At 36.4% G+C, this 27,210-nt stretch overlaps 3 protein-coding genes across 3 annotated transcripts; all 3 read left to right on the forward strand.

Moving 5' to 3' along the window:
* The first annotated feature begins 1,519 nt into the window (after positions 1-1,519).
* On the forward strand, positions 1,520-2,464 carry LOC119805924 (olfactory receptor 147-like). The gene has a single exon (XM_038317698.1). The coding sequence runs from the start codon at positions 1,520-1,522 to the stop codon at positions 2,462-2,464; it is 945 nt and encodes a 314-aa protein (XP_038173626.1).
* Positions 2,465-14,878: 12,414 nt separating this feature from the next.
* Positions 14,879-15,835, forward strand: LOC119805922 (olfactory receptor 143-like). The gene has a single exon (XM_038317696.1). It carries the CDS (start codon positions 14,882-14,884, stop codon positions 15,833-15,835), a length of 954 nt encoding a protein of 317 aa, XP_038173624.1. The 5' UTR covers positions 14,879-14,881.
* Positions 15,836-25,414: 9,579 nt separating this feature from the next.
* LOC119805923 (olfactory receptor 143) lies at positions 25,415-26,365 on the forward strand. The gene has a single exon (XM_038317697.1). It carries the CDS (start codon positions 25,415-25,417, stop codon positions 26,363-26,365), a length of 951 nt encoding a protein of 316 aa, XP_038173625.1.
* The last annotated feature ends 845 nt before the right edge of the window (positions 26,366-27,210 follow it).

A 27,210-nucleotide genomic window follows, 5' to 3' on the forward strand; every position in this document is an offset into this window, starting at 1 on the left:
TGGGACCTCCATACCACACTCCTTTTCTCAAGTCTCAGATTATTAAGGAAGTAGCAGTGGAAAGAATGTAAAAGTCAGAAGTCTAAGAGGAAGCCAGGTGGTGGTGGTGCCCTCCTTTAATCCCAGTACTTGGGAGGCAGAAGCAGGAAAATCTCTGTGAGCTTGAGGCCAGCCTTGTCTACAAGAACTAGTTCCAGTACAGGATTCAAAGCTACAAAGAAACCCTGTCTCAACCCCCACCACCCCATAAAGAAGTCAAAGAGGACTACATCAAAACAATATTTTCAGGATATGCTCAAGTACCTCAGAATGGTTTTAACCGTATGCATAAGATCCCTGAAAAATTAAGCCTGATAAAAATCCTAGAATGGAGCAGGAGGGATGGCAATGAATTCTACATCTAGTTGAGGAACTGTTGGTGGTGGGTGGCTACTGTGAGAATCATGTTTAGTTTCAAGAATTCAGGCCAAAGAGGTTACCTACTTTCAAGTAGATGGCTCTATACTCGTAATACAGTAGTGATGAGAGAAGTCATTGTATTCAGAAATTGAAAAGAAGAGATGAAGTTAGAAGTGAATATGGTTGGAAATGGAGAAAAATCAAAGGAGAAGAAATTGAGGATGAACTTCATTAAACACAATGTATATATGTATAAAAGTTTCAAACAATAACAACCAAAGAAAACAATAGTGTGTATACCTCCAATAAGCCAATGTTATTACTATTAAACTAGCTTGTAAGCAACATGGCAACAAAGGCTGATCTCTGGGGGAATTACCTGGTAATCACAAGTCTTTCAAATTTTAATCAGGTCCCTAAGAGGACAAACTCAAGAAACCCTCTTGGGTCATTACCAAGTGACTCTTGTGACATCAGTTGACATATTTACCAACCTCTGGGATACCGAAGATATTCTGGAAACAGTCACAACTGGAAATCATGAACTACAACTCATGGCTTTTCAGAATCTGGAGAAACAAGGGCTCTGAATTACTCAGGCAAAAATGAATTTCTCCTACCACCAAAAAGCTGCAACAGCAAAAAACATTTTTTTCTAGGCTATACACCTTACAACGCATTCATATGTATACTTGCACCTCTCTGAGAGTAGAACAAAAGAGTTACTAAGGTGACTTGTGAGTTGCCTATGCACAAAGGTAAGCAATGAATTGGATGCATGTTTTTTCCTCCAAAACCAACTCTGAACAATCCAGATACTGTCTCTTTTCTTTTGAGATGACCACTGAACCTTAATTGGTAGATAAATTGTCAAGGTATAAGAACAGTCCTGCTTCAAAGCCACAAATATGTGCCCTGAATACTATTCTCAAAGAAATTTCCTTCAATTTATTGCTGGTTATTTGTATATATGAACTCCAAAAATGAAGAAAACAGAAGCCAATAGAAGTGTGAGCTTGATTTTATCATTGGAAACTGGTTTGTAATCTCTTTTTAATGGGGTACTTTGGAGAGACTGATATTCCTGTTTAATGTTACAATTTTTATTGTTCTCACAGATATGACGGAGAGAAGAATGGCCTTACTTAATGACTCTTCTGTGAAGGAATTCATCCTGCTGGGATTGACACAGCAGCCAGAGCTCCAGCTGCCTCTCTTCTTTCTCTTCTTGGGAATCTATGTGGTTTCCATGGTGGGGAACCTGGGTTTGATTGTTCTGATTGTTTTAACCCCCCACCTGCACACGCCCATGTACTACTTTCTTTTCAACCTTTCCTTCACAGATCTTTGCTTCTCCTCTGTCATAATCCCCAAGATGCTGGTGAGTTTTGTAAAGCAGAACATAATCTCCCATGCAGAGTGCATGACTCAGCTCTTTTTCTTCTGCTTCTTTGTTATTGATGAATGCTACATTTTGACAGCAATGGCATATGACAGATATGCTGCCATCTGTAAACCCCTGCTTTATCATGTCACCATGTCCTATCAGGTCTGCCATTCGCTGACAGTTGGTATATACGTGATGGGGTTTGTGGGTGCAATGGCCCACATAGTTTGCATGTTGAGACTGACATTTTGTAATGGCAACATCATCAATCACTATGTGTGTGATGTACTTCCTCTCCTGAAGCTCTCCTGCACAAGTACTGCCATCAATGAGATGGTGGTTTTCATTGTTGTGGGTGTCAATGTAATTGTGCCCAGTCTGACTATCTTTATTTCTTACACCTTGATCCTTTCCAACATTCTTGGCATCCATTCTGCAGAGGGTAGGTCAAAAACCTTCAGTACCTGTGGCTCTCATGTAATAGCTGTTTCTCTTTTCTTTGGAGCTGCAGCATTCATGTATCTTAAACCGTCTACTGGTTCTGTGGAAGGTGATAAAATATCTACCATATTTTATACCATTGTGGGGCCAATGCTGAATCCTTTCATCTACAGCATAAGAAATAAGGATGTCCACATTGCACTGAAAAAAACTTTGAAGAGAAGCATGCTTACTTAAGTAGAATCTGTATTTGTTATGGGATAACCTTAGGACTTGTGACGTTTACAACTAAAGGTAGTACCAGAGGAACAGCTAATCGGTAGAGCATTTGTTTACATGCATGGTCCCTGGATTTGATCCACGGTGTTGAAATCTTCAAGGGCTACAACAATTAAAATAACATAAAAACCCAATGGTGTAGAATTAAAATTATTTAACATTATTCAAAATTAAATTAATTATAAAGGAAATTTCAGAAGTAGAAAGTTAAGGGTGACTAACTCATCATCTTTTTAAGATAGAGTGCATAACTTAGTGTATATACTTTTTGTCAGTATTGAAGACTGAAGAAAACACACATTTGTGTACCTATCTACCAGTATAGTACACCCTAGAGTTAGAAATCACAAGGATTTAAGTACAAAGCACTCTATGATACAATACACAGAAACAATAATCTCATGAGATCTTTTATTTATTTATTTATTTATTTTTGGTTTTTCGAGACAGGGTTTCTCTGCAGTTTTTAGAGCCTGTTCTGGAGCTTGTAGACTTGGCAGGTCTTGAACTCACAGAGATCTGCCTGCCTCTGCTTCCCGAGTGCTGGGATTAAAGGCGTGCGCCACCACTGCCCGGCCATGAGATCTTTTAAATGTACTTTTTTGAATATTGTTTCAGTCTGTGTGTATGGGGAATTATATCTAGTCCCTATTTGCATGCTAGGCAAGCTCTCTTTCACTGATTTATATCTGAAACACAACTGTGAGTTCTTTGACTAGGGTCCATCTAGAAGTCTTATGTTGCTGTGCCATTGAGATAAAAATTTCAAAAGTCTAGAGACAGTGTTTCATTTATTCAGCTAGCAATTCACTGGGTGTGTTTGTAGGGGAGCTCATTTCAAAAGGTTCCCTGTTTCTCAGAAGGTTCCAACAAGAAAGAGAAATGCTCTTTTTACTCTGGTCTTTTTTTCTTTAGCCTTATGACAGTTTGGGAAAGAGCAGTTGATGGTTCTGTTGTAATTCCAGTGCTCGAAGACTGAAAATGAAACTATTTAGATGATTCAAGATAAAGAAAATCTATATTATATATTTTCCTCATGGACTTGAGGGCAGGTATGTGAGTATATGGACCTGTTATATCTTTACTATGAAGAATTTGACTAAGTAAATTTATTAGTTATTGGCAAAGTAATTTTGTCTTTTACTCAAATGAGTAATCAAATAAGTGATCTTAATTTATTAGCAATCAGTTCTTTCCCTTTAATAATTTCCACTTTCATTCTCAGTATGATACAGTTTATTGAAGTAACAAATAATTACTGAGCTTCTATCTTATGTTAGACATCAAGATATGTAGTCTTTGGTCAAACATAAATACAGCCAGAATTTACAGATATAGGATTTAAATTGTAGTGCTTTATCTTGTCTCTCTTCTAGTAGGTCAGGGAATCCAAGGAGGAGAGCCAGAAAAATTCTAGGAGTTAGAGGAAATGGAGAATCCCCCCAAAACACAGGCCACTGAGTCAACTAAGCAAAGCATATATGGGCTCAAGGAGGCAAAAATGTCTCATGCACATCATATGTACTAGGTCCTTTGTCTTGTGGCTGTTAGCTTGGTGTTTTTGTGGGACTCCTACCTGTGGGACCAGGTGTATCTTTGACTCTTTTTTGCCTACTCTTGGGACTCCTTTCCTCCCATTGATTTGCATTGTCAAGCTTGGTATGAGAGATGAAAAAATTTTAAAAAATAGCTGTGAAGAAAGGTGAAGATGCTCATGATTTTAGAAGGCTACAGACTAGAAAGATGGCGAATATATATTTGTCCTGTGAGTTTGTATAAGGAAATAAATGATATCTTCAGCAAATATAATTGTAATGATAACAACTGCCTTCTTATCTTGCACTGGCTGGTAGGATGTAACCTTTTGGAGGTCGAAGGTGGCCTGACTGAAGTAAAAATTGTTTGCTGAACATCTAAGCAGAAGGAAGGGCTGAGTAGTATTTCAAATGTGGAAATAATCTTTATGATGATCTAGAATGGTTACTGGAAAGAGAAGAATGTTATGGAAGAAGGTGAAGCAGAAAGACATGCACATAAGTGTGAAAAATAATTAGTAAATGAGGTTGAATTGGGCCTTTGTAAGAGAAAAGAATGAATTCAAGAAGCAAAATAGAAATGCAGATGACATAATACAAACATACAATAAAATTCATTTTCTTCCTTCCTCCATATTCTGAAGCTCAGTCAACATTCATTTCTAATCAATCTGTAGTGAAATTCATGAAACAACAAATTCTAATGTGCATTTGTGTTTTTACATGTATGCATGCATGTTTACATAAAGGTGTCGGGTACCCAGGAACTGGAGTTAGACAGTTGTGAGCTGCCATGTGGGTGCTGGGAAGTGAAACTGGTCCTCTTTCTTAAGCCACAGAGCCATCTCTCCAGCCCTCAAACAACAAATAACAAACACTTTCATATCCTAAGGAGGGATGATGTTTCTTTGCTAATGATATACATGTGAAAACTGATCAGCAGTTTCTAAATGGTGGCTAAGACAGTAACAAGTGTTAGTTAGTTGTCCCTTGATCCTGTCATCCCCCTTCCCCCTCAGTAAACTGTGTCAAATAAAAAGATTAGTGGAACTGGTCTGGTTTTGAGTCTGGATTCTGTAAGAATTGATTCTTTGTTCATTTAGGCCTAGATTCTGCACAACTATTATAAAACTGCTCTGGTATACATTAAATAAATGAGATGCATTTTAAAAGACCAGATAAGCATATTAAACAGACATATAACTGCTAAAGAAATAGAAGCAGTCATCAAAAGTCCCCCCCCCCCCCAAAAAAAAAGCCCAGGACAAGATGGTTTTAGTATAGAATTCTACAAGATATTTAAAGAAGAACTAATACCAATATGCATCAAATTGTTCCACACAATAGAAACAGAAGAAACTTTGCCAAATTCTTTTTATGAGGGTATCATATGGACTCACTCATAAGTGGCTTTTAGACAGGAAACAAAAAAACCAACCTACAACAATTTATAATCCCAAAGAACCTAGACAACAACAAGAACCTTAAGAGAGACAGACATAGATCTAATCTACATGGAAAGTAAAAAAAGACAAGATTTCCTGAGAAAATTAGGAGCATGGGGACCATGGGAGAGGGTAGAGGGGAAGGGAGAGCAACGGAGTGGAGTGGAAAAAATATATACCTTAATAAAAACAATAAAAAAATTAAAAACAAACTAATCACATCTTTATATTATTAATAATATTCCTATTATCAAAACTAACCAGTTATCTTTAGTGTGTGACCTTCCTTCTTTAAAGTATAAATACAAAAGTGGCAAAACTGGGTTATATGATAACTCTATTTGTAGTATTTTTGAGGACCCTATATACTGATCTCCATAGTGACTGACCTAGTTGACATTCCCATTAATAATGTACATTCTGATTCAATTTCATGAAAATACCTTTTATGTTCAAAGAGACTTGAGGTTTTCAGGGCTTCAAACCAAGTTAATTACATATTTTGATATAACAATATTTAAGATTGATATCTTGTTTTATATTCGGTCTGCTTGTTTAACATGCTTGTAAGATAAGAAAGTAACAAGCAACCATATGTGCCTGGCTTTTCAATGCCTTTAGTATTGAGGTTTATTTTGGGGTTAAACCCCATTAAACCACTCAGGATTCAGAAAAACTCACTATAGCAGGCGAAAATCTGACTAATAGGGTCTGAGTATAAAAATAAAATAAATTAACAGATAAATCTTTTAATCATGCCCATTTTATTCTTCCTATGCCCTCTCCAAAGCTCTCTAGATGCTTTTCGCTGATCTTACACCATTCTACCCAGCCCACATAGTTTCCAGTTTATGTACAGTTAAGAAGCATGCATTTCACAAAATTAAAAATCACCAGTTGAAACTTTCAAAGAGGGGTCTTGCATTTCAGAGTGGTTGTGACTGTGAGTCTCCCTGGCAGATATGGGGAGGATTAATTAAGAATGGGACTTTATAATATTTATAATTTTAAAAAAATTTAAAAAAATAAAAATAAAAGAAATTGTTAGACAGACAGACTGATTTAAAAAAAAATGTCCAAGTCCAATGTCTAAAGTTCTATAAACAACTCCTGGAGAGGTGAGACACAATAAAACACACAGACCCCGAAAAAAAAAAAAAGAATGGGACTTTAAATAACTTCAGAATTCTAAGACGTTTTCATGTACTAACTACATTTAAGTGTAACTAGAAGTTTAGGATTAATAATTGTAGAAAAATGCAGCAGTGCTGTTGTGCTTTTTTCACACTTTTTCTTTCTTCCCTGGCAGGTAGGAACATAACATTGGTAACCATAGCAATGTGTGCGCTTGTATCAGCATCTAGCTGCCCAAGTTAGAAGGAATATCTTTGGAAACTTTGCTTCAAATTCTAGCAGGGTGCCTACCAGCACTCAGAATTTCTTTCTCTGGGCCTGGTTTTAGTGACTCTAGCCTTTTTCCTCTGTATAGAGGGGTAAAGACATAAATAGTTAATTTCCTGAACTATGAACTTATGTTAATTGAAAGCAAGGTGAAGGATAAATACAGAAAAGCTTGTTACAATAGATCAAGAGGCCAGTAGATTACTCCTTCTTGAGTCTGTTGTTAGAGCAGACATACTACTGTCTATCTACTCAATGCATTCTGCTTGGGGTTCCTTTCCTATCAGTGCATCCTGTCAATAAAAATAATTGTGGGGGATTAACTAATGTAGATTTCACTATGAGAAGAAATGTTTGGCTAAATGAATGCTTTCACACCAGGGCTTCATAGTGTGGAAAACATTATCCAGTTGCCCATACAGAAAAAGTCAGGTTTAAAAAATGATTTATGCAATTCTGAGATACTATGGAAGGGAGAAACATCATAATTTCACAAGATTTTTACAGAATTGACAGTGACTATCCAAAGACGAGTGTTCCCAAAGTTTCTCCATGTGGAGTGTACAAAAACACATTCTGTGGATCTGTGTATTGGCTCTGTCAGCTGCACATTTACTGTATAATAAATGTGGACTCCAACACTTCAGTTTTTACAACTTAAACTAACATATAGTTTTGTTGTTGAATTATTTATTCATCTATGTCCATGACCAAGCTTTATTCTTCTATACCTGACACAGAGTAACATGTGTATAAGTGTATGTTGTTACAGTTACTTGTTAAAAGCAGCCAACATGTCGGAAGAAAACGTACAAAATAAATGCATAGCATAAAGTTTGAAAATAACATTTAGGTTTAGCTTGATAATGCATCTTTGAGGTTATTTTTACAATTTTGAGTGAGTTCAGGGGTGTCAGTAAAATGTCTTCTGCTCTATAAAATTCTTTTAAAATTCTATAAAGAACTCTCCACTTTTTCCCAGGCCAGACTTTCTATGCTATTCACAAAACACAGAGCAAAACTGTTTTTAGGAAGAGACATGAGGGCAGTCAGGCAGCATATATAAACATATTTAACAGACTATACAAATAGACCAGCAGCTATAATCTATAGACAGAGAGACGACATGGGAGAGAAGTGGAAAATTAAATTTTGGCTTGGTCTTGATCAAATTACTTCAAGGAGAGTCTATGTTTTCATCATTTAATATATTATTGACAAAGTATATAATTGAACTTTTAAAATAAAAACAAAAATAAAAAAATTAAATTGCCCCAGCAGAAGGTTGATTTTGTATTTTAGTGTGTAATGTGATAGAAAAATAGAAAGCAAAACATAGTGTAAAACAGGGCAAAGATATGAAGCATGCCACCTGAATAGTGCAAATTCTAGATAAGGAACAATCATCCCATGCACCCTTTCCAAAAACTGTGGGAAGGCTATCATATACAGAAATGAAAAGAAAAATCTCTGATAAAGAAAAAAGTGCCTCCAGAAATATATACCGAGGTCAGAATACAGATTATGGGAGATTTTAGTATTTCAGATTTGTATCAGAGAAGATAGTTCCCCAATATATGAATGGGTATAAAATTCCTCAGCTACTGCTCCAGCACCACACCTGCCCAAACACTGCCATTTTCCTCACCATTATGTTCATTCTAATATCACTAAATTCTTCATTTATCAACCAAACATGATCTAACAATATCCTATGGTTAGCGTGCATAATAGCCTTCCTAATTAAAATACCTCTATATGGGGGTTCACCTATGACTTCCAAAAGCCCATGTAAAAGCCCCCATCACAGGGTCCATAATTTTAGCAGCAATTCTACTGAAACTAGGAGGATATGGTATAATACGAATTTCCATAATCCTAGACCCAGTAACCAAATCCACAGCCTACCCATTTATCCTCTTATCACTATGAGGAATGATTATAACTAGCTCTATCTGCCTTTGACAGACAGACCTAAAATCATTTATCGCTTACTACTCAGTAAGTCATATAGCCTTAGTTATTGAGACCATTATAATCTAAACACCGTGAGGCTTCATAGGAGCATTAGCACTAATAATTGCCCGTGGACTTACGTCCTCCCTACTATTCTGTCTAGCAAACACAAACTACGAATGAATTCACAGCCGAACAATAATTATAGCTCAAGGATTACAAATAGTGTTTCCTCTAATAACTGCCTGATGGATTATAGCAAGCCTAGCCAACCTTGCCCTCCTGCCAACAATTAATCTAATTGGAGAATTAATGATTACAGTTTCACTAGTCTCTTGATAAAACCCTTCAATTGTTCTCTTAGGAAGTAATATCTTAATCACTTCCTTATACTTTGTCTACATAATTGTTACTATACAATGAGGTAAATTAACCAGCCATATAAATAACCTCCAACCCTCACATACACGAGAACTCACACTAACAGCCCTTCACATCCTGCCCCTTATTCTACTCACAATCAACCCTAAGCTAATTATAGGACTTACATTATGTTAATATAGTTTAAAAAAAATACCAGACTGTGAATCTGAAGATAGGATATAAAACTCCTTATTTAGCAAGAAAGCATGCAAGAGCTGCTAACTCATACTCCAGTATTTAAACATACAGCTTTCTTACTTTTATAGGATAGAAGTAATTGTTTGGTCTTAGGAACCAAAAACTTGGTACAACTCCAAATGTAAGTAATAAACATGACCACATCCTCTATTTTCCTTATTCTCATGCTTTTTGTCTTCCCAATGATCATCTCATTTACTAATATAAGAAAACACATTAATTTCCCAACTATGTAAACTTACGTATTAAATATGCATTCTTTATTAGCCTTATTCCTTTGTTCTCCTTTCTCAACTCTGACACAGAACTAACAATTACCAACTGACATTGAATTACCATCGGGTCTATAAAATTATCTTTAAGCCTAAATTTTGACTTCTCTATCATCTTCCTGCCAGTAGCCCTATTTGTCATATTGATAATCATAGAATTCTCCATATGATATATGCACTCAGACCCTTACCTTGATCGATTCATTAAATACTTACTACTATTCCTGATTACTATAGTTATCCTAACCTCCACTAATAATCTATTTCAACTTTTTATTGGCTGAGAAGGCATAGGAATTATATCTTTCCTGCTGATGATGATACAGCCGAGCCGATGCAAACACAGCAGCCCTATAAGCCATCCTCTACAATCATATTGGTGATATTGGATTGGTCCTAGCAATAGCTTGATTCTGTACAAAGACCAACTCATGAGAACTCCAACAACCCTTCATGATAGTCAGCCGAAATATCATCCCCTTAATGGGCCTCCTCATCGCAGCTACAGGTAAATCAGCACAATTCAGCTTACATCCATGACTCCCGACGGCCATAAAAGGACCAACCCCCATATCTGCACTCCTTCACTCAAGCACTATAGTTGTGGCAGGGGTTCCTACTAATCTGATTCCACCCATTTATCTCTAACAATAATGTTATCTAGAGTGACTTCACGGCTGCCCACCACCATATCACACATTTGAAGAATCCACTTTCGTTAAAGTGAAATAAGAAAGGAAGGACTCGAACCCCCTAGAACTGGTTTCAAGCCAGCACCATAACCTTTATGTCTTTCTCAATCAGATATTAGTAAATAAATTACATAACTTTGTCAACGTTAAATTATAGTTACCCCTATATATCTTATATGGCTTATCCATTCCAAATAGGCTTACAAGATGCTTTATCACTTATCATAGAAGAACTAATAGACCTCTATGACCATACACTCATAATTATATTCCTAATTAAAGCTTTTGTACTTTACATTGTCACTAAATTAACTCACTTGAGCACCATAGATGCCCAAGAAGTAGAAACTATTTGAACCATTTTACCCGCCATTTTCCTTATTTTAATTGCCCCCCTTCGAATTCTTTATATAATAAATGAAATTAATAACCCAACCCTTACAGGAAAAACTATGGGTCATTAATGATATTGAAGGTATGAGTATACAGAGTATACAAAGTACACGAAGACCTTTGCTTTGACTCATACATAGTCCCAACCACCTACTTAAAACCAGAACTACAACCGCTAGAAGTAGATATCAAGTGGTCCTTTCCATAGAAGGGAATAATCCAAATATTAATCTCATCTGAGGATGTCCTGCACTCATCTTCATTACCCTGGAACCATAAATCCAAAAATCTCTTTTATAAGTTAGCTTGGTCATGGTGTCTCTTCACAGCAATACAGTATAACTAAGACACCAACCTTGATTCAGATGTATAGAATCATGGTTTTCAGTCTCTTTCTGGTGCATCACTATAGACACCGATACACCCAATATCAGCTTTACTGTATATGTGTCTGTGTGTCTTTTCTTTCTTTAGTACCTCACCACCACAGTCATGTTTCCAGAACACAACCCTGTGGACTGTAGCAGTACAGTTAGAATAGTTACTCACTTGGACAATTTTACCATGGTAAACATAGACAGAGGTGATTTTTTATCCCCTGCCACTGCCATTATGAGGGACATGAACCATTCTTTTCTTTCCCACTTTGTCTTTTTCTCTTCTTTTCTTAATTCAATACATTGTTTCCTTTATGTTATTTACATAAGTATAGCAAAACAAAGTGTTTCTCTATATAGCTTTGAATTTTTGTTTCTTTGGCTCAGCTTCTTTTTTGATTTTATATATATATATTTTCCACCTCCTCCCACTTCCCTCCCCCCACTCTCATTTCCCCTCCCCCCACTCCCATTTCCCCTCCCTCTTCAGGCCAAAGAGCAGTCAGGGTTCCCTACCCTACGGGAAGTCCAAGTTCCTACCCACTCCCCACATGTCCAGGAAGGTGAGCATCCAAACAGACAAGGCTCCCATAAAGCCTGTCCATGCAGTAGAATCAAAACCCATTGCCATTGTCCCTGGCTTCTCAGTCAGCCTCCACCATCAGCCACATTCAGAGAGTCTGGTTTGATCACATGCTCCATCAGTCCCATTCCAACTGGCCTTGGTGATCTCCCATTAGATCAGTCCCACCGTCTCAGTGGGTGGATGCACCCCTCGCGGTCCTGACTTCTTTGCTCATGTCCTTTCTCCTTCTGCTCCTCATTTGGACCTTGGGAGCTTAGTCCAGTGCTCCAATGTGGGTCTCTGTCTCTATCTCCACCCATCACCAGATGAAGGTTCTATGGTAATATGCACAATATTCTTCAGTGTGACTATAGGACAAAACAAGTTCAGGCACCCTCTCCTCTGCTGCCCAAGGAACAATCTGGGGACATCTCCTTGGACACCTGGGAACCCCTCTAGAGTCAAGTTTCTTGACAACCCTAAAATGGCTCCCTTAATTAAGATATCTACTACCCTGCTCCCATATCCAACCCTCCTCCATCCCAACAATTCCATTCCCTCAAGCTCTCTCCATCCTCCCCTTCTCTCATCTCTCTCCCCATCTCCCCCTATCCCCACCTCACCCCCACCCCCATGCTCCCAACCCCTACCTGGCATACTATGATGCAGAGAATACACCTGTGGATCAAGTCTAGCATTCTTAACAAACAGATTAGCAAAGGAAAAATATAATGCATTAAATTGTTCAAGGTTATGCATGAAATAGGAACTATTGGCAATGAAAACTTAAAGATCATGGAAAACAGCCAATGTTATTGCTAGGACGGAAAGAGATTTAAAAGCTATCTATAAATGTGATTAGGCAAAAGGGAATGAACTATCACCAACTTGGAATATGAAATACAGCTCGGCTGTTTATTCTGATTCTTCTTGGTCCTGTTTTGTCACACTAATTCTTCCTGAGTACACACCAAGACCCTTTCTGGAATGGAAGTCTATTAATTCACTTTATGGTCAGATGACTCACACATAGAGGCATAGAATTGGGAAAAAGAATATTTTGGTTTCATGGTTGATTTTGTGGGGCTTGATTCTATATTATAAAGTTTTCCTTAAGGAAGTTCTTTGTTTTAACGGTCCATCTTAGAGAAATGACTGGGAGCAGTATTGATGGCTGCATTAGAGAAAGGTCAAGTTGCCTATAAGGTTTGTTCTATTAGAATAAGACAAAGTTAGTTGGCAGAAAACTTCAAAGCCAGGATGGCCTTTGTTTCCACCATATCATTTTCTCTGCCTTAATGGTGCCCATGGAATACAGTAAAATGTCTAGAGAAATTTTATTGGTAATAACAGATGTGTATGTGGCAATGATGTGAATTATAATACTGGCATACAATAATGAGCATGGACAAAGGATGAATTCATACTGTTACCCAGGAGAGCAACATAATATATATTTACATCTTCTGTATACATTGTATTGAAGATGAGAATTTCTGGTTTATCATTGTAAAGATGTGGTATAAGGAAGGGGGAATCACATCTGTTTTGTGTCTATAATAGTCTTATATGCTACGTTATGTGGATAACTGATTTTAATTCAAACAATAGTATGTTATAGTAACTCTTTTTTTCTTATTTCACATTACTTTTATTATCATTATTATAGTACTGAGATTAAACCTAGAGGCTTCTGTATGCAAAGTAAGCTTTCTATCACAGGCCCTCTTTTATGAGCCATATTTTATAGATTCCCATACAAGTATTGATACTTAAATAAAAAGTAACAGATCAGAAAATTACAACTTTGTTACATAGTTTTATTTTTAAGAAACATAATTTCTTGAACGTCCATTCCTTACCTAACCCTTTTGTTACAATTTTTTTAGAGTGTTTATCTAATAGCTACTGATGCAGTTCCCAGGGTTTATAAAAAATTCCTAGAAATGGCAAATGAGTATGTCTCTGGATTCTTTTCTTGCAGAGTTGTGCAGGGCATAATGAGTAGAATTCTAAAGAGAACAACCAAATACTCTCCTAAGGGACCTGGGTGTTCCTAGTGGGAAATTACAAACTAAGCAGGACTTTGAGTCTCAAAGAGACAGTGTTTATATCTATGCTACATGATATAAGCACAGGTTCTGTTATTATTACCCTTAAGGGATTCACTCAACCTGGGTTGTACCACCTAGGCGAGAATAATTTTATGTGCTTCTCTGGTGGCTATACTTGGCTGTCAACATGACATTAACCAGAATGAAATATAATCCAGAAGTGAAGGACACAATTGTTATCCAGATCTTGAGGCAGTAAGACATATTTCATTAATTCAGAGTTTGAGCCTGGAAGACATATCTTTAATCTGGGACACACCTTCTGCCGGATGCCTGTATAAGGACATGAAAATAGAAAGAGTTTGTTCCTCACCTGCTTATCCTCTCCTCACCAGCACATCCATTTCTTCTTCAGGATACCAGAATACTAACTGAGACAGCCAGGTTTATCTGACTGTGTAGCTACTAGATTCTTCTTCCTTCCATTCATAGTTATCCATTGCTGGACTGCAGTCTGTAAGTCATTTGAATAATCTGAATAGGTATTTTAGGAAGTTAAAGCCAGTTTTGTGTTAATAACTAATATCTCTTTGTTATCAGAAACTTTGGCCCCTTAGCACATTGGAATAAAAGGGCCTTTGTGGTCCAACAGCAATGACATATTCAGATGAACAGAGGTTACCATGTTATCAATCATCTTTATCTTCATAACATCCATATATCTCAAAGCTATATAAATCATGGGTTCAGGAGACAGTGATGGTTTATTTATTTTTCTATCCATAATCTTTAATGAGGACTAAAGACATTGGAGGAAACAGTTGCTTAAAGACTTTAGGAGTATGTCAGTGTTTGCTCAGGGTAGATGCTCACCACGGATAGGAGAGGAAGAAATGGGGATTTCTCACCAATGGAAAGTAATTTTCCTTCAGTGCTTAGCTCAGTGGCTTCCTATCACCATGATCTTGTAACAGTTGTTCTAGCTGTTATTTTGGAATCAGTGACAGAGTTGCTTGTTAACGTGACCCTTTACTTCTGTTTCTACAGATCTACTGGTGACACACATGGCTATGGAGAATGACTCTTCAGTGACTGAATTCATTCTCACAGGACTGACAGACCAACCTGAGCTCCAGCTACCCCTGTTCATCCTGTTCCTCGTGAACTATGTAGCCACTGCGGTGGGAAACTTGAGTTTAATGTACCTCATTTTCCTAAATTCAAACCTTCAAACTCCCATGTACTTTTTTCTCTTTAACTTTTCTTTCATTGATTTATATTATTCATTTGTCTTTACTCCCAAAATACTAATGAGTTTTGTCTTAGAGAAGAACATGATTTCTTTTACAGGATGCATGACTCAGCTATTTTTCATTTGCCTTTTTGCCAACTCCGAGTGCTATGTGCTGACAGCCATGGCTTATGATCGCTATGTAGCCATCTGTCAACCTCTGTTGTACATAGTCATCATGTCTCCTAGGACATGTTCCCTGATGATGTTTGGTTCATACTTGATTGGGTTTGCTGCTGCCATTGTCCATACAGGATTTATGATCAGGCTACACTTTTGTAATTCTAACATCATTAACCATTACATGTGTAATATCTTCCCCCTTCTTCAGCTCTCCTGCAGCAGCACCTATGCCAATGAGCTTGTGTGTTCTGTCATTGGCAGCACAGTAGTCCTTGCATCTAGCATTATCATCTTAATGTCCTATGCTTTGATCCTATATAATATCATTCAGTTGTCATCAGGTAAAGGTTTCTCCAAAGCCATGAGCACCTGTAGTTCTCACATAATAACTGTTGCCCTATTCTATGGATTTGGTATGCTTACACATAGCAAAACATCATCTGATGAGTCTGTGGTTCAGGGGAAAGTTCTCAGTGTATTTTGTACATTTTTGCTACCATTGTTGAATCCTATTATTTACAGTCTCAGGAATAAGGATGTGAAGCTTGCTCTAAAGAGAACTCTGAAAAGACTCAGAATAAGTGAACCCCTGGGAATGTCATAGTCCACATTTTAATTTGGGTCGTCTTTCTCTCCACTTCATTTCCTTATCACTCTCTTTTCAATATTCTCTTTCTTTTTATATTCTGTCAAAATTTCCTCTTTATTCTTTCCCCTCTTTCATCCACAAAAATTCTTGATTTTCTTACCTGGGATAGGAAAATATTTTTGATCACTCACCTTGACTGTGGATCCAGCTTCATCTTTGTAAAAGCTAGAGATACAAGATGACAATTGTATATTTTAAGACAAATCTATGAACTATTTATGCATTCTATAACCAAGGATTGCCAGCGAGATGAATGTTTTCTACTAAATTTACTTGTGCTATTCTTTTCAGAGAGAAATTTGTAGGGTTTTTCCAATTTAAGGTTTTAAAAAAACACTTGTGATTTGTAATAAATGAGAGAATAAATGACAAAAATTGTTGCCATGGTAAAGTTGTCAAAGTTTCTAGCAGGATTTATTGTTGTTCAAGATTTTTATATTTTGGATTTTGCATCTCATCATTGCAAAAGTTCGTTATGTATTTTCTTGGAGAAATGGTCAATTTTTATTTTTATTGAGGGTTGAATAGAATAATTTTGCATTCAAACTTTTTAAGTTGACTAATAATGACAGTATTTTTTGTAAAAGGATGTTTTGTCTTAAATAAAATAGAATTTGTTACTGCGTTCAAACTATTGATACAGACTGATGACTTTTGGTAACCACACTATAATGACATGTAATGTCTAAAATTGTTATTCCATTTGTTATATAATAAGGATTATATTTAAAGAAACATCTACTTACTTCTAGAAAAGAAAACATAGGTGACATTACAACCCAGTGATGGATTGTTAGTATATGCTCCTATTTGATTCTTGCCACAAATGTCCAAACATATACTCGCATACATTTATGTATATATCTTAAACATATGTTCATATACATGTGTTTATAGCCCAAATATCGAACAACTGGAATTTTTATTCAAACGTGTAAATGTATACTTTTAATTTTGCTTTTCATAGGAATGTTTCCTCACATCTCATGCCGAACCAAGCAAATACATAATCTACCTGCATGTCTGTGTATTTTGTAACATTCTTAAATATAGTGTTAATGTAATTCTATTCTGTTCTCTGGATGTGACTTTTTTAGGTTGCATAATTAGTAATGCAAATCCTAGCTTTTAAGTCATTGCACATCTACTAAAGAAACATAAAGAAGGAAAGACAAAGAGTTGTTAAGTAACAGAGAGAGCTGGTGAGTTGTTTAGAATGAGTCTGAGAGAGAGGATCTGGTGACCGCATGGGCACCTTGATACCTGTGACTCTGAAGAGTTTGAGTGTGTTATCATGACCCAATATTTCCCAGAGCTAAGACAAGGAATTGTTTGGGAATTGAAAACTGACACTGGCCAAGACTCACATCATAAAGACAGTGGCTGGGGAGACATGAAGTTCTGCGCAGAAATTGGCTGAGTCCTGGGTTTGGTGGGAAACAAGCTTGACTATTTACAGCTTTTATGATTCTGTGCTGAGGAGGATTAGTCCTTCAAATCACTCAACCTTGACAACTGTCAAGCTCAGTGAGTTGAATTTCTGATTCCATTGTTTCCCTCACATGATGCTAGGAGACAACATTTTAGACTTTTGTATAGCTCCATCTTTGCGCTGGAGTTCAGCTGTATAGATCTGTTAAGATGCACAAACATCTACCAACAGTTGCTCAAAGTAGACTGCTGAAATGCAGGAGGGAAGATGAACACTCCAAAGAGATCATTAAGTCATATGTTTCCTATGTTGATCCATACATTGGAATGGGATTTTCATACCCTAGCCTCTCCTCAGGCTCAGGGATTTTCATGGAAGCACATGAAGAAAGCTTGTAAGAACCTGTGGTGGTGGATAATTCATAAAACAAAGGGTATGTCCTCATACAGTAGGGTAGTTGCATTTATAAAGCCACAGCAACTGTGACAACATGCATATGTCCTTTCAGTCTCAAGCCACACAAATTCCATCATGAAGGGAAAGAGGTGTGGATAAAAAGACTAGTACTACGTGAGGAACTATTGACATTTAATAGTTTGTGGAGTGTGAACCAGTTTTCCTGAATGCTGTGACCCCTGTTATTTCATCCACACTCTTGGCTAGGGCCAAAACTTAAGAGTAATTAGAAAACATAAGGACAGGATGGCTTTATCCTAAGAAAAAACAAACAACAAAAACCCTACAAGTTGGATGCACAAAGAGGCAGGAATAGATATGGAAAGAATAAAGTGAGGGGTGTGAGTATAATCAACATTCATGTATGAAATTCTCATATAATTTGTTAAGCATTATTAAAATATAGTGGTTGTAGCTCAATAGATTTATTTTGGTGTCTTGTATGACAAATAGGTCCATGTAGGTCACACTGACCTATATGCCAGTACAATACTAATTTTTATTACTATAGGTGAGTAGTACAACTTGAACTAAAGGAATGATAACACCTGTAGTGCTATTCTTTTTGCTCACTATTGCTTGACTTTCTAAGTGTCTTTACTGCTTTCAAATAGGATTTAAAATTGTTTTTCTATTTCTGTGAAAAATGATGCTTTTATACCTTGATCTCATCTCCTCTCTATTGGTTTAATTATTTTATTAAGTTCTATTGAATGATTTTTTTTGGTTATGCAAAACAGAAGCTTTTAACTCTAAGGGAATAAAACAACCATGTATTCTGAACCAGAGTGACTGTGGCCCATGTCAATGGACTCATGTTGTCTGGGTTTATATATTTTCAATGGACACAAAATGGAGTAGAGCACAAGTATATGCTCAAACATGGAAGGAGTGAATCTCACATGGGTCCACCTGCAACCAGTGAAGTGTAGGCAACTGAAGAATACTTGGAGGAACTTAAATTGGCCTCCTCATGATAACCAATTAGTTACGAAGCTTTTTATTTTTTTTTTCGTTTTTGGAGGTGAGCATGAAGATGGAAATGCAGCCTCCCAAAAAGGCATAATGTGGACAGCTCTCTAGTGAAGTTTGATACTTTGCAAGGAAGTAACTCCTAACTAAGTGATCATTCTTCAACTTCCGGCTAAGATCATGTATAGAGCACTGGGGAATCACAGCAGTTACACTGGCAGAAATAAAATCTGCTAAGGAGATTTTTTTTGCATAGAGTATTTTTCTTTTCAGTTTTTGTGTACTTTTTGAAGGTAGGTGATCTTTTACCTAACTGGGTTGGGAACATATCTCTATTTCTTTGGTATAAAATGTTTTGTGCTTTTTTTTATCTGGAATACAAAAGAAAGTATAAAATGTAATCTTTTTCAAAGATCCTCATTTTGTTGTTGCAATTAAAGCTTATTTTTGTCAATTTAGACAATTCTTCCGAGTTAGAACTATGATATATCATGAATGTCATTTATAAATCAGAATGGGTGCAAGGACACCGCTCCTTATAGGAAGACTCCCGATTTGACGCAAAAATTCCCCAAATTTGTAATCCCACAAGGTATACTATAGAAAAGCTTTCTGTCAGGTTATAGGTTCACTTTGGGATTTGCTCTTTGAGGTAGCATTCTTAAATTAATTTTTGTTATTTTAACTGTCTTAGAGAAAAAAAAAAACTTGACTAATCTATTTTCATGTGCACATCCAGGAACTGAAACTTCTGTAAAAAGTTCTGCTTGTAGAATTTTTATAAGAACCATACATGGCATGGATCAATGTCTTGATAATTTAAGTTAATAGTTTTCTAGACTCTTAAAGCACTCCCTCACTAGAAGGAGTAATCTCTCCATATTTTTCTGACTGAGGTTTTTTCTTGTATATTTTTATATCAAGGGCTGGGAGTCAGGGCAGTACAGGGATTGGGCTTGGAGTTAGAAAATTATCAGTCAAGAAACTTATCTTTAAATTAATAAAAATTCGCTGGGTGGTGATAGCACACACCTTTAGTCTCAGCACTTGGGAGGCAGAGACAGGTGGATCTCTGTGACTTCAAGGCCAACTTGATCTACAAGAGCTAGTTCCAGGACATGCTCCAAAGCTACACAGAGAAACCCTGTCTTGAAAAAACAAAAAGAAAAAATAAGAAAAGAAATTAATAAAAATTTTATCCTTTGGGAGACCTCAGAGAAAAGGCTTGTGTAGCTATGATGGGCAATGTAAAAGATGTATGTTATCAAGGGTATTTCAAGACTGTTTCTCAAAGAACAAACAAGTGCTCCTGCCTGAAATGAAGGAGTGATTAGCACTCCCCCACCCCTCCTTCACATACACATGAGAGAGAGACAGACAGACAAACATACAATATAAGGTGATTTTTCCAAATTCCAGACAATAACTTGCCTTTTTAAAAGTACCCTCTATTACAAACAGCATACAAAGACTTTCCTCAACCTTGCCTGCTCCCCATGCTTTGAGAGTATTCTTTGACTTTTTTCTCATTAACCCCTTTCTCCTAAATTTTCCATTTCTTTGTACTGAATTTTCCCTAGTGTGACCCAGATACTCTGAAACCCTCAATCCAATGAAAAGACTAATGAGATTTGCTCACAGTTAAGATAAACCTAATTTAAAACTGTTTGCACATCTTTAAGTCCCAGTGTTTGTCTTTTCTTCCATACTTTTTGTAATAGTGTTATGGCTTTAGATTTTAAATTTAAATAGAAAGCACATTGTGCTTTAAGTTTTGTATGTAGTGTGTATAATTCTTATTATCATTCTTAAATACCTTTCTCCATGTCTCCACCTTCCTTTTTTTTTCAATATAGTTCTCATGAGAATATATGCTTGAGCACTTCATTTTCTGAGGGCAATTACTATGCAATGAACAATTAATATCTAGAGGAATATTGTAGGTTCAAGTTCATGTATGTGTGGTGTTGAAGCGGTGAGCATGACATGTAATGGTAGGAGCCAATGACTGTGTTGTTTCCTCTACACAGGCCGATTGCACAGCAATAATATAGTTTCGTGAAGTGTGTCAAGGCAATAACTAAGTTGGATATTTTTTCATTACTCTTTTACTCTTTGTTCTTTGGGGCTCTTACTCTTTACTCTTAGGAACATGTCACCCAGCTCCCACATCATGACATGGAGGTTTATTATTACTTATAAATGCCTATCCTTAGTTTGGCTTATGTCTTACCAGCTTCTCTTAAATTATCACAACTGCTTCTTGCCTTTGGGCCTTTTCCTTTTTCTTCTGTATCTCTAACTTTATGCTTTCTCCGAGGCTGGCTGGGTGGCAGGCCCTTAACTCTCCTTGTTCTAACCTGCTACTTCTCTCATTTTTTCATTATTCTTCTCTTTTCATATTTCTCTTTTTATTTGTTGTCTTCCTGCCAGCCTCTCCTCTCCTTTCTTCTGCCTCACTATTGGCCATTCAGCTGTTTATTAGACTGTCAGGTGTTTTCAACTGGCAAAGTAACACAGCTTCACAGAACTAAACAAATGAAACATAAAAGAATTCAACATATCTTTGCATCAGTAAAACAAATGTTCTACAGCATAAACAAATAGAACACACCTTAAAATAATTTTCTACAGCATCTTTCCCTTTTTGTCTAAACAAAAATAAGAGGTTTTAACTAACATAGAAAACTATATTCAGTAAGCACAATAAATATACACAGATATAAAGGCAATAATTACATTAACAATGTCCAGACCATTTCCAGTTAACAAAATCAGAGAAAATACTATATTACCTATCATATCTCAGTAAATCCAAAGTTTATACCTAACTTATTTTTTTCATAGTTAAGGAAATCTACAACTCTATCTAGTCTTCAACTCCATCAAAGACCCATAAAGATGTAATTTTGTCTAACAACAGAAAAACATTTTATTGCCTGGAATTTGACTAAAAGTTTTTCTGCAGTGTTAGAACATCTATCTTCAGTCTACAGGCTTAGAGTATCTGGCACAGTTTTCAGTGAAGCAGAAAATTTCAAGGACTGTCCTGCTTTGTACTGGCAAAGTTCCTCGATTGCTTTCCCCTGTGTCTGGCAGAATATCTGAGAGAATCTTCTGTGAATTTTGAAGGACTGTCCTACCTGTTTTGGCAAACTTCAACAGTCTTTTTCCTGTGTGTCTTGCATGTCCAGTCTGCATAGCACATTGTTAGCAGTCAAAGGAGAGATCAGTTTCTTTGCCCAGTGTCTAACCTTGTCACAATGAAAACAAACTCCAAAAGGAGTTTCTTCAGTACCTATCATCTCTGAAGTAAATTGGTACTGCCTGGAGCAGATGTTTCTCATTGTCATGAAAAAACCCTAAATTAACAAAGCATTTTACATGCCATAGTTCATAAGTCTTTGAAGTGTTTGATAATCAACTATCTAAAATATACCTATTTAACCTTGAAAACATACCTAAAGTGACTACAAGTTTAATTATTACAGTTAACTACTGGCCTAATTTCTTATTTATATGTTGCATTTACAAATGAACTGCATAAGCACAATGGCCCAAACAAAAGTAGAAACATATACACAGTATAGCAGAATTAACTTTAAATTTTTATCAATATACTAAAATCCAGTATTCCAGAAATGCATGCCAATGCAGAATTTCTAAGATTAATAGTTGCATTTTTATCCTATATTCCCCTAAATGATAACAAACATTGATAACTTAAGAAACAACCAAAAGTTTCCCACAACCCAACTCTTGGGATTGTGGATGTGTTTTCTAGACTGCTTCCTATTGTCTGTGGACAAAGTATCTCTAGGATCCCTGAGAAAATCTGAGACAATGGCCAAGGCCTGGGAAGACCAGCAGAAGGCTTTGTTTGTATATATCACCTGTCAAGCGTCAGGAGTTCTCCCTTGATCAGATCTGATCCATAATAACCTGGAATGAATCCACAACCTCCTGTTGCCTATGGAAGCAAAAGCAAAACAGCTTCTCCAAAGCAACGCATCTTTTAAGATCCATTTTACATATACATTTTTTTGACTTCCATCTTAAAGGGAAGGCATTCTTAACATATCTAGGCTAGTTTATTTCAGTTCTTTCAGTCCCATGCCTCTTAGCAGTTGTTTGCTTATCAACAATCAAAAAATTCAAAATCAATACAACAACATATGGGATACAGACTCCCTGTCTATTGTCCATGTGTTATTATTTTTTATAATTTTACTTATGTCTTTAAAGACTTTATTAAAGTATTTATTCCTTTAAGTGTTCCTTTTTCTTTCTTAAGCCTATGTACATTGTACGCTGGAGCCTGTTTAGAGGTTTCCCATGAGGACCTCTTTTCCTGTATTTCTTTTAGCCCTTTTCTTTTGACTGCAAAAGCAAACTTTAGACTACTAAGCTACATTTGGATTCTCTACTTGGCTCTTTTGGCTGGTTTTATTTGCTTCTATTTTCATGAGAGGCAAACCTAACGCTCACAACGTATTCAGAGGTGCATTTGACCAGAAACTACATTCAATCCCACAGCTATGGAATGCCAGTGATCTGCACTATGGTAGGTGTTTTGACTTAGTATTTTGTTTCTTTTTAGTGTAAAAAAAAATGCTGTTTAGGTGCTCTGGCATACAGCAGAGTTTCTTAAAGAAGTCATACTTTTTTTTTCTTTTTCTCAGGTTCTAGATGGATATTTGAGCCCCATGTTGGTATGCCAAAATGTAGTCCTTTTTTTATTCTTTTGGCCCTTTTACCCTTTGGGGGAGCCTTCACCCAATTCCCAAATAATTCACACAATGAGGTTTATTATTACTTATAAGTGCGCACCCTTAGCTTGGCTTAATTCTTGCCAGCTTTTCTTAACTTAAATTATCCCATCTAACTCTTACTCTGGGCCTTTTATTTTTAATACTTCTATATAACTTACTTTCATTCTTACTCCATACCTAGCTGTGTAGCTGGGTGTGTGGACCCCGATGTCTCCCTCCCCTTGTTCTATCTTGCTCCGTCTCCCCCTTTCCCCAGATTTCTCCTTCCATGTTTTCTCTCTGCCTACCAGCCCTGCCATGATGTTGGCCAGTCAGCTCTTTATTAGACTATCAGGTGTTTTAGTCAAGCAAAGTAATATAGCTTCACAGAGTTAAACAAATGCAACATAAAATAATGCAATACATTTTTGCATTAGTAAAACAAATATTCTACAGCATAAACAAATGTAACACACTTTAAAATAATTTTCCACAACAAATAATTACTTTCCTTATCTGAGTAAGCATGTGAACAGTATAAAGGGACAAACACTTGCTAATATCTTTTCATGTAACTAGTAAACTAATACATTGTATATATTATCTCAAAACATAATAGATCTTTTATTTTATAAATTTTAAATTATTTTTTGAACAAGTTGGACTCATAAATTTCTGTATGATAATCCAGAAATTTACCACTGGTTCAAAATTTAAGTATTTTTATAAACCCATTTTATAATTATTTATAAGAGTAGGTAGCTGTGCAGGGCAGTGGTAGTACACATCTTTCTTTATCTCTAGCACTTAGGAGGCAGAGGTAGGTGGACCTTTGTGAGTTCAAGGTCAGCATCATCTAGACCTTCAGCTAGTTTCAGATCAAAAAAAGAGTACACAAAAATCCTCATCTCAAAAATAAAAGAATATAGAGATGTAAATAAACAAGGATCAACATAGTCTACAGTTTCATTAGCTGTGAAGTGAAAAGCTCTAATGTAAATTTCTACTAACTTGAGAGCATATTTATACTTCTATCCCCTTCATACCATTATTTTTGTATAGTCCTAATCCTTGGTTAACAGTTTATTACTAAAATCATAGTAATACTGAAAATGACAAGTGACCATGTCCCTGGATATTTCTTCTTGTCGAATTGTGCAGCGCTTAATGAAGAGAATGACAAAGGGGACCACTCACAGTTCTGCCCTAGGGATTAGGTATTCCTGCTGGATACTTATAAATTGAGTAGAACACTGAATCTCTAAAGAACTGGTGTTAGTTATATAACACAGACTGAACAATTTCTACCCTGATTAATCAACCATTGAAAATATCATAAGAGAATAATTTTCTATGATTTTAGTGGATTTTTAATGAAATCTTGACCTTGAGACATTGGAGAGTCGTATAAGATAATTATATTCTTTTCTTATATGAGACAAGAATCTTTGTGAAATGGTCAAACAGCACCCATGTCATCACCTCCAGGGGTCTTCTAGAACGTCAGACACATTGTGTGCACGGATTGCAATTATCTGCATCATAGCAAGTTTGACCTTCTGAGCACAGTGTGGAAGAAGACACCATATACTCTAATGTCAAGGAAGGATTCAGATAAACCAAGGTGAGCAATGAATAATCTTTATCATGTCATTTTTCTTTCAAAACCGTATCTATATGAGTCATAAATTCTGAGAAAATGCATGTGTAGCTCTTATAAGCCTCAATCCTTAATAAACAGTGAATAAAATGATGTTCAAAGAATTTTTCTGGAGTGATAAACACAACATGAATAGAGGGAAGAGGAATTAGAGATTCTTCTGTACTCTGTGTTCCTTCACTCAAAATTAAAAACCAATAAATCTAATGCTGGTCTTGGAGTGAAAAGTGGTTTAACATTGCTTTTTATACAAATTCTTACAGATGCTACACATGAAACAAATGACTATGAAAAATGACTCTTCAGTGTCAGAGTTCATTCTTTTGGGACTGACAGACCAACCTGAGCTCCAGCTGCCCTTATTTGTTCTGTTCTTGGTGAACTACACAGCCACTGTGTTTGGAAATGTAAGCTTAATGAATCTCATTTGTCTAAACTCAAACCTTCACACACCCATGTACTTTTTTATCTTCAATCTATCCTTCATTGATTTCTGTTATTCACTTGTCTTCACACCAAAAATGCTGATGAGTTTTGTTTTAGAGAAGAACATCATTTCCTTCAAAGGATGTATGACTCAACTGTTTTTCTTCTGTGTTTTTGTGAACTCAGAGAGCTATGTGCTGACAGCAATGGCCTATGATCGCTATGTGGCCATCTGTCAGCCTCTGTTGTACAAAGTTGTTATGTCCCCCAAGACATGTTGTATGTTGATATTTGGTTCTTACATAATGGGGTTTGCTAGTGCCATAGTTCACACAGGGTGTATGATCAGGCTCAGCTTTTGTGATTCTAACATCATCAACCACTACATGTGTGACATCTTTCCTCTCCTCCAGCTCTCCTGCAGTAGCACCTATGTCAATGAACTTCTGAGCTCTGTTGTAGTGGGGACAGCTATCATTTTATGCTGCCTCATTATCTTTATCTCATATGTTATGATTCTTTTCAATATTATTCATGTGTCCTCAGGTAAGGGTTGGTCCAAAGCCTTGGGCACTTGTGGGTCTCACATTATAACTGTTAGTCTCTTCTATGGCTCTGGGCTACTGGCTTATGTCAAGCCATCATCTGCTGGGTCTGTGGGCCAGGGAAAATTCTTCTCAGTGTTTTATACCTTATTGGTGCCCATGTTGAATCCTCTCATTTACAGCCTTAGAAACAAGGATGTCAAACTTGCTGTGAAGAGAACCTGGAAGAGATTAGCAAACTGATTCATCCCATGGTGCATCCTTTAAAGCCACCCCCCCATTTGATATGTTTTTTTTCTTTCTTGGTTTTTATTACCTGTATTCTATCTTATTTTATTTTATGTCTCATTGACCTTCATTAGCATGATGGAATTTAGAGTATAACACTACTATTCTCTTTACACCATGCAATATAACTCTGTCACCTGTGAGGATATGAGACATCCTCAGGTTCAATGTGTTTCTAAGATGATCTCAAGTTCATTGCCTACAGAAGATTAAGAACTTGGTCAGCTTTTTAACCTTTCTCAAGAATAAGTTCTTAGTAATTTTTTTAATATTTTTCTTTTATTTTTTTAAAGGAAAAACACAGAGAGGTAGGTATTATAATTCTGACATCTATGCACCAAACACAGGGGCCCCAAATTTCAAAAAAGGAACAGTATCTGCTCCAAAAATTACAATTTGGCTACAACACAATGATAGTGTACATTTATATTTTAATGTTATATGTGTGAACAACCTTTAGTGTAGGTTTACAGTTTGCATAAAGGAACATGTGGGGGACAGGAGACGGTGTCCTCTTCCCTAGCAGTAGAGTTATAGGCACTCAGAATCCACTATGTAGGTACTGAGAAAGTAATTCATTTCTTCTATAAGAGCTTCAATAGATCTTAACATCTGGGTCTTTTTCATGGTACCAAGAATATGGATTTTTTCCCAGCAAATAAAATTCCTAAAGTCCTATGCTTTATTTATAATTCATTTCTTTTTTGGCTTTCTGATATAATTTTAAGCTACTTCTTTATTTGAAAGGTTTATTAACTGCATATTCACTGAAAGAGATGAGAAGACAATCGTGGATATGG

This window comes from Arvicola amphibius, unplaced genomic scaffold (genome assembly GCF_903992535.2).
Source record: "Arvicola amphibius unplaced genomic scaffold, mArvAmp1.2, whole genome shotgun sequence".
In the NCBI taxonomy this organism is placed as follows: domain Eukaryota; kingdom Metazoa; phylum Chordata; class Mammalia; order Rodentia; family Cricetidae; genus Arvicola; species Arvicola amphibius.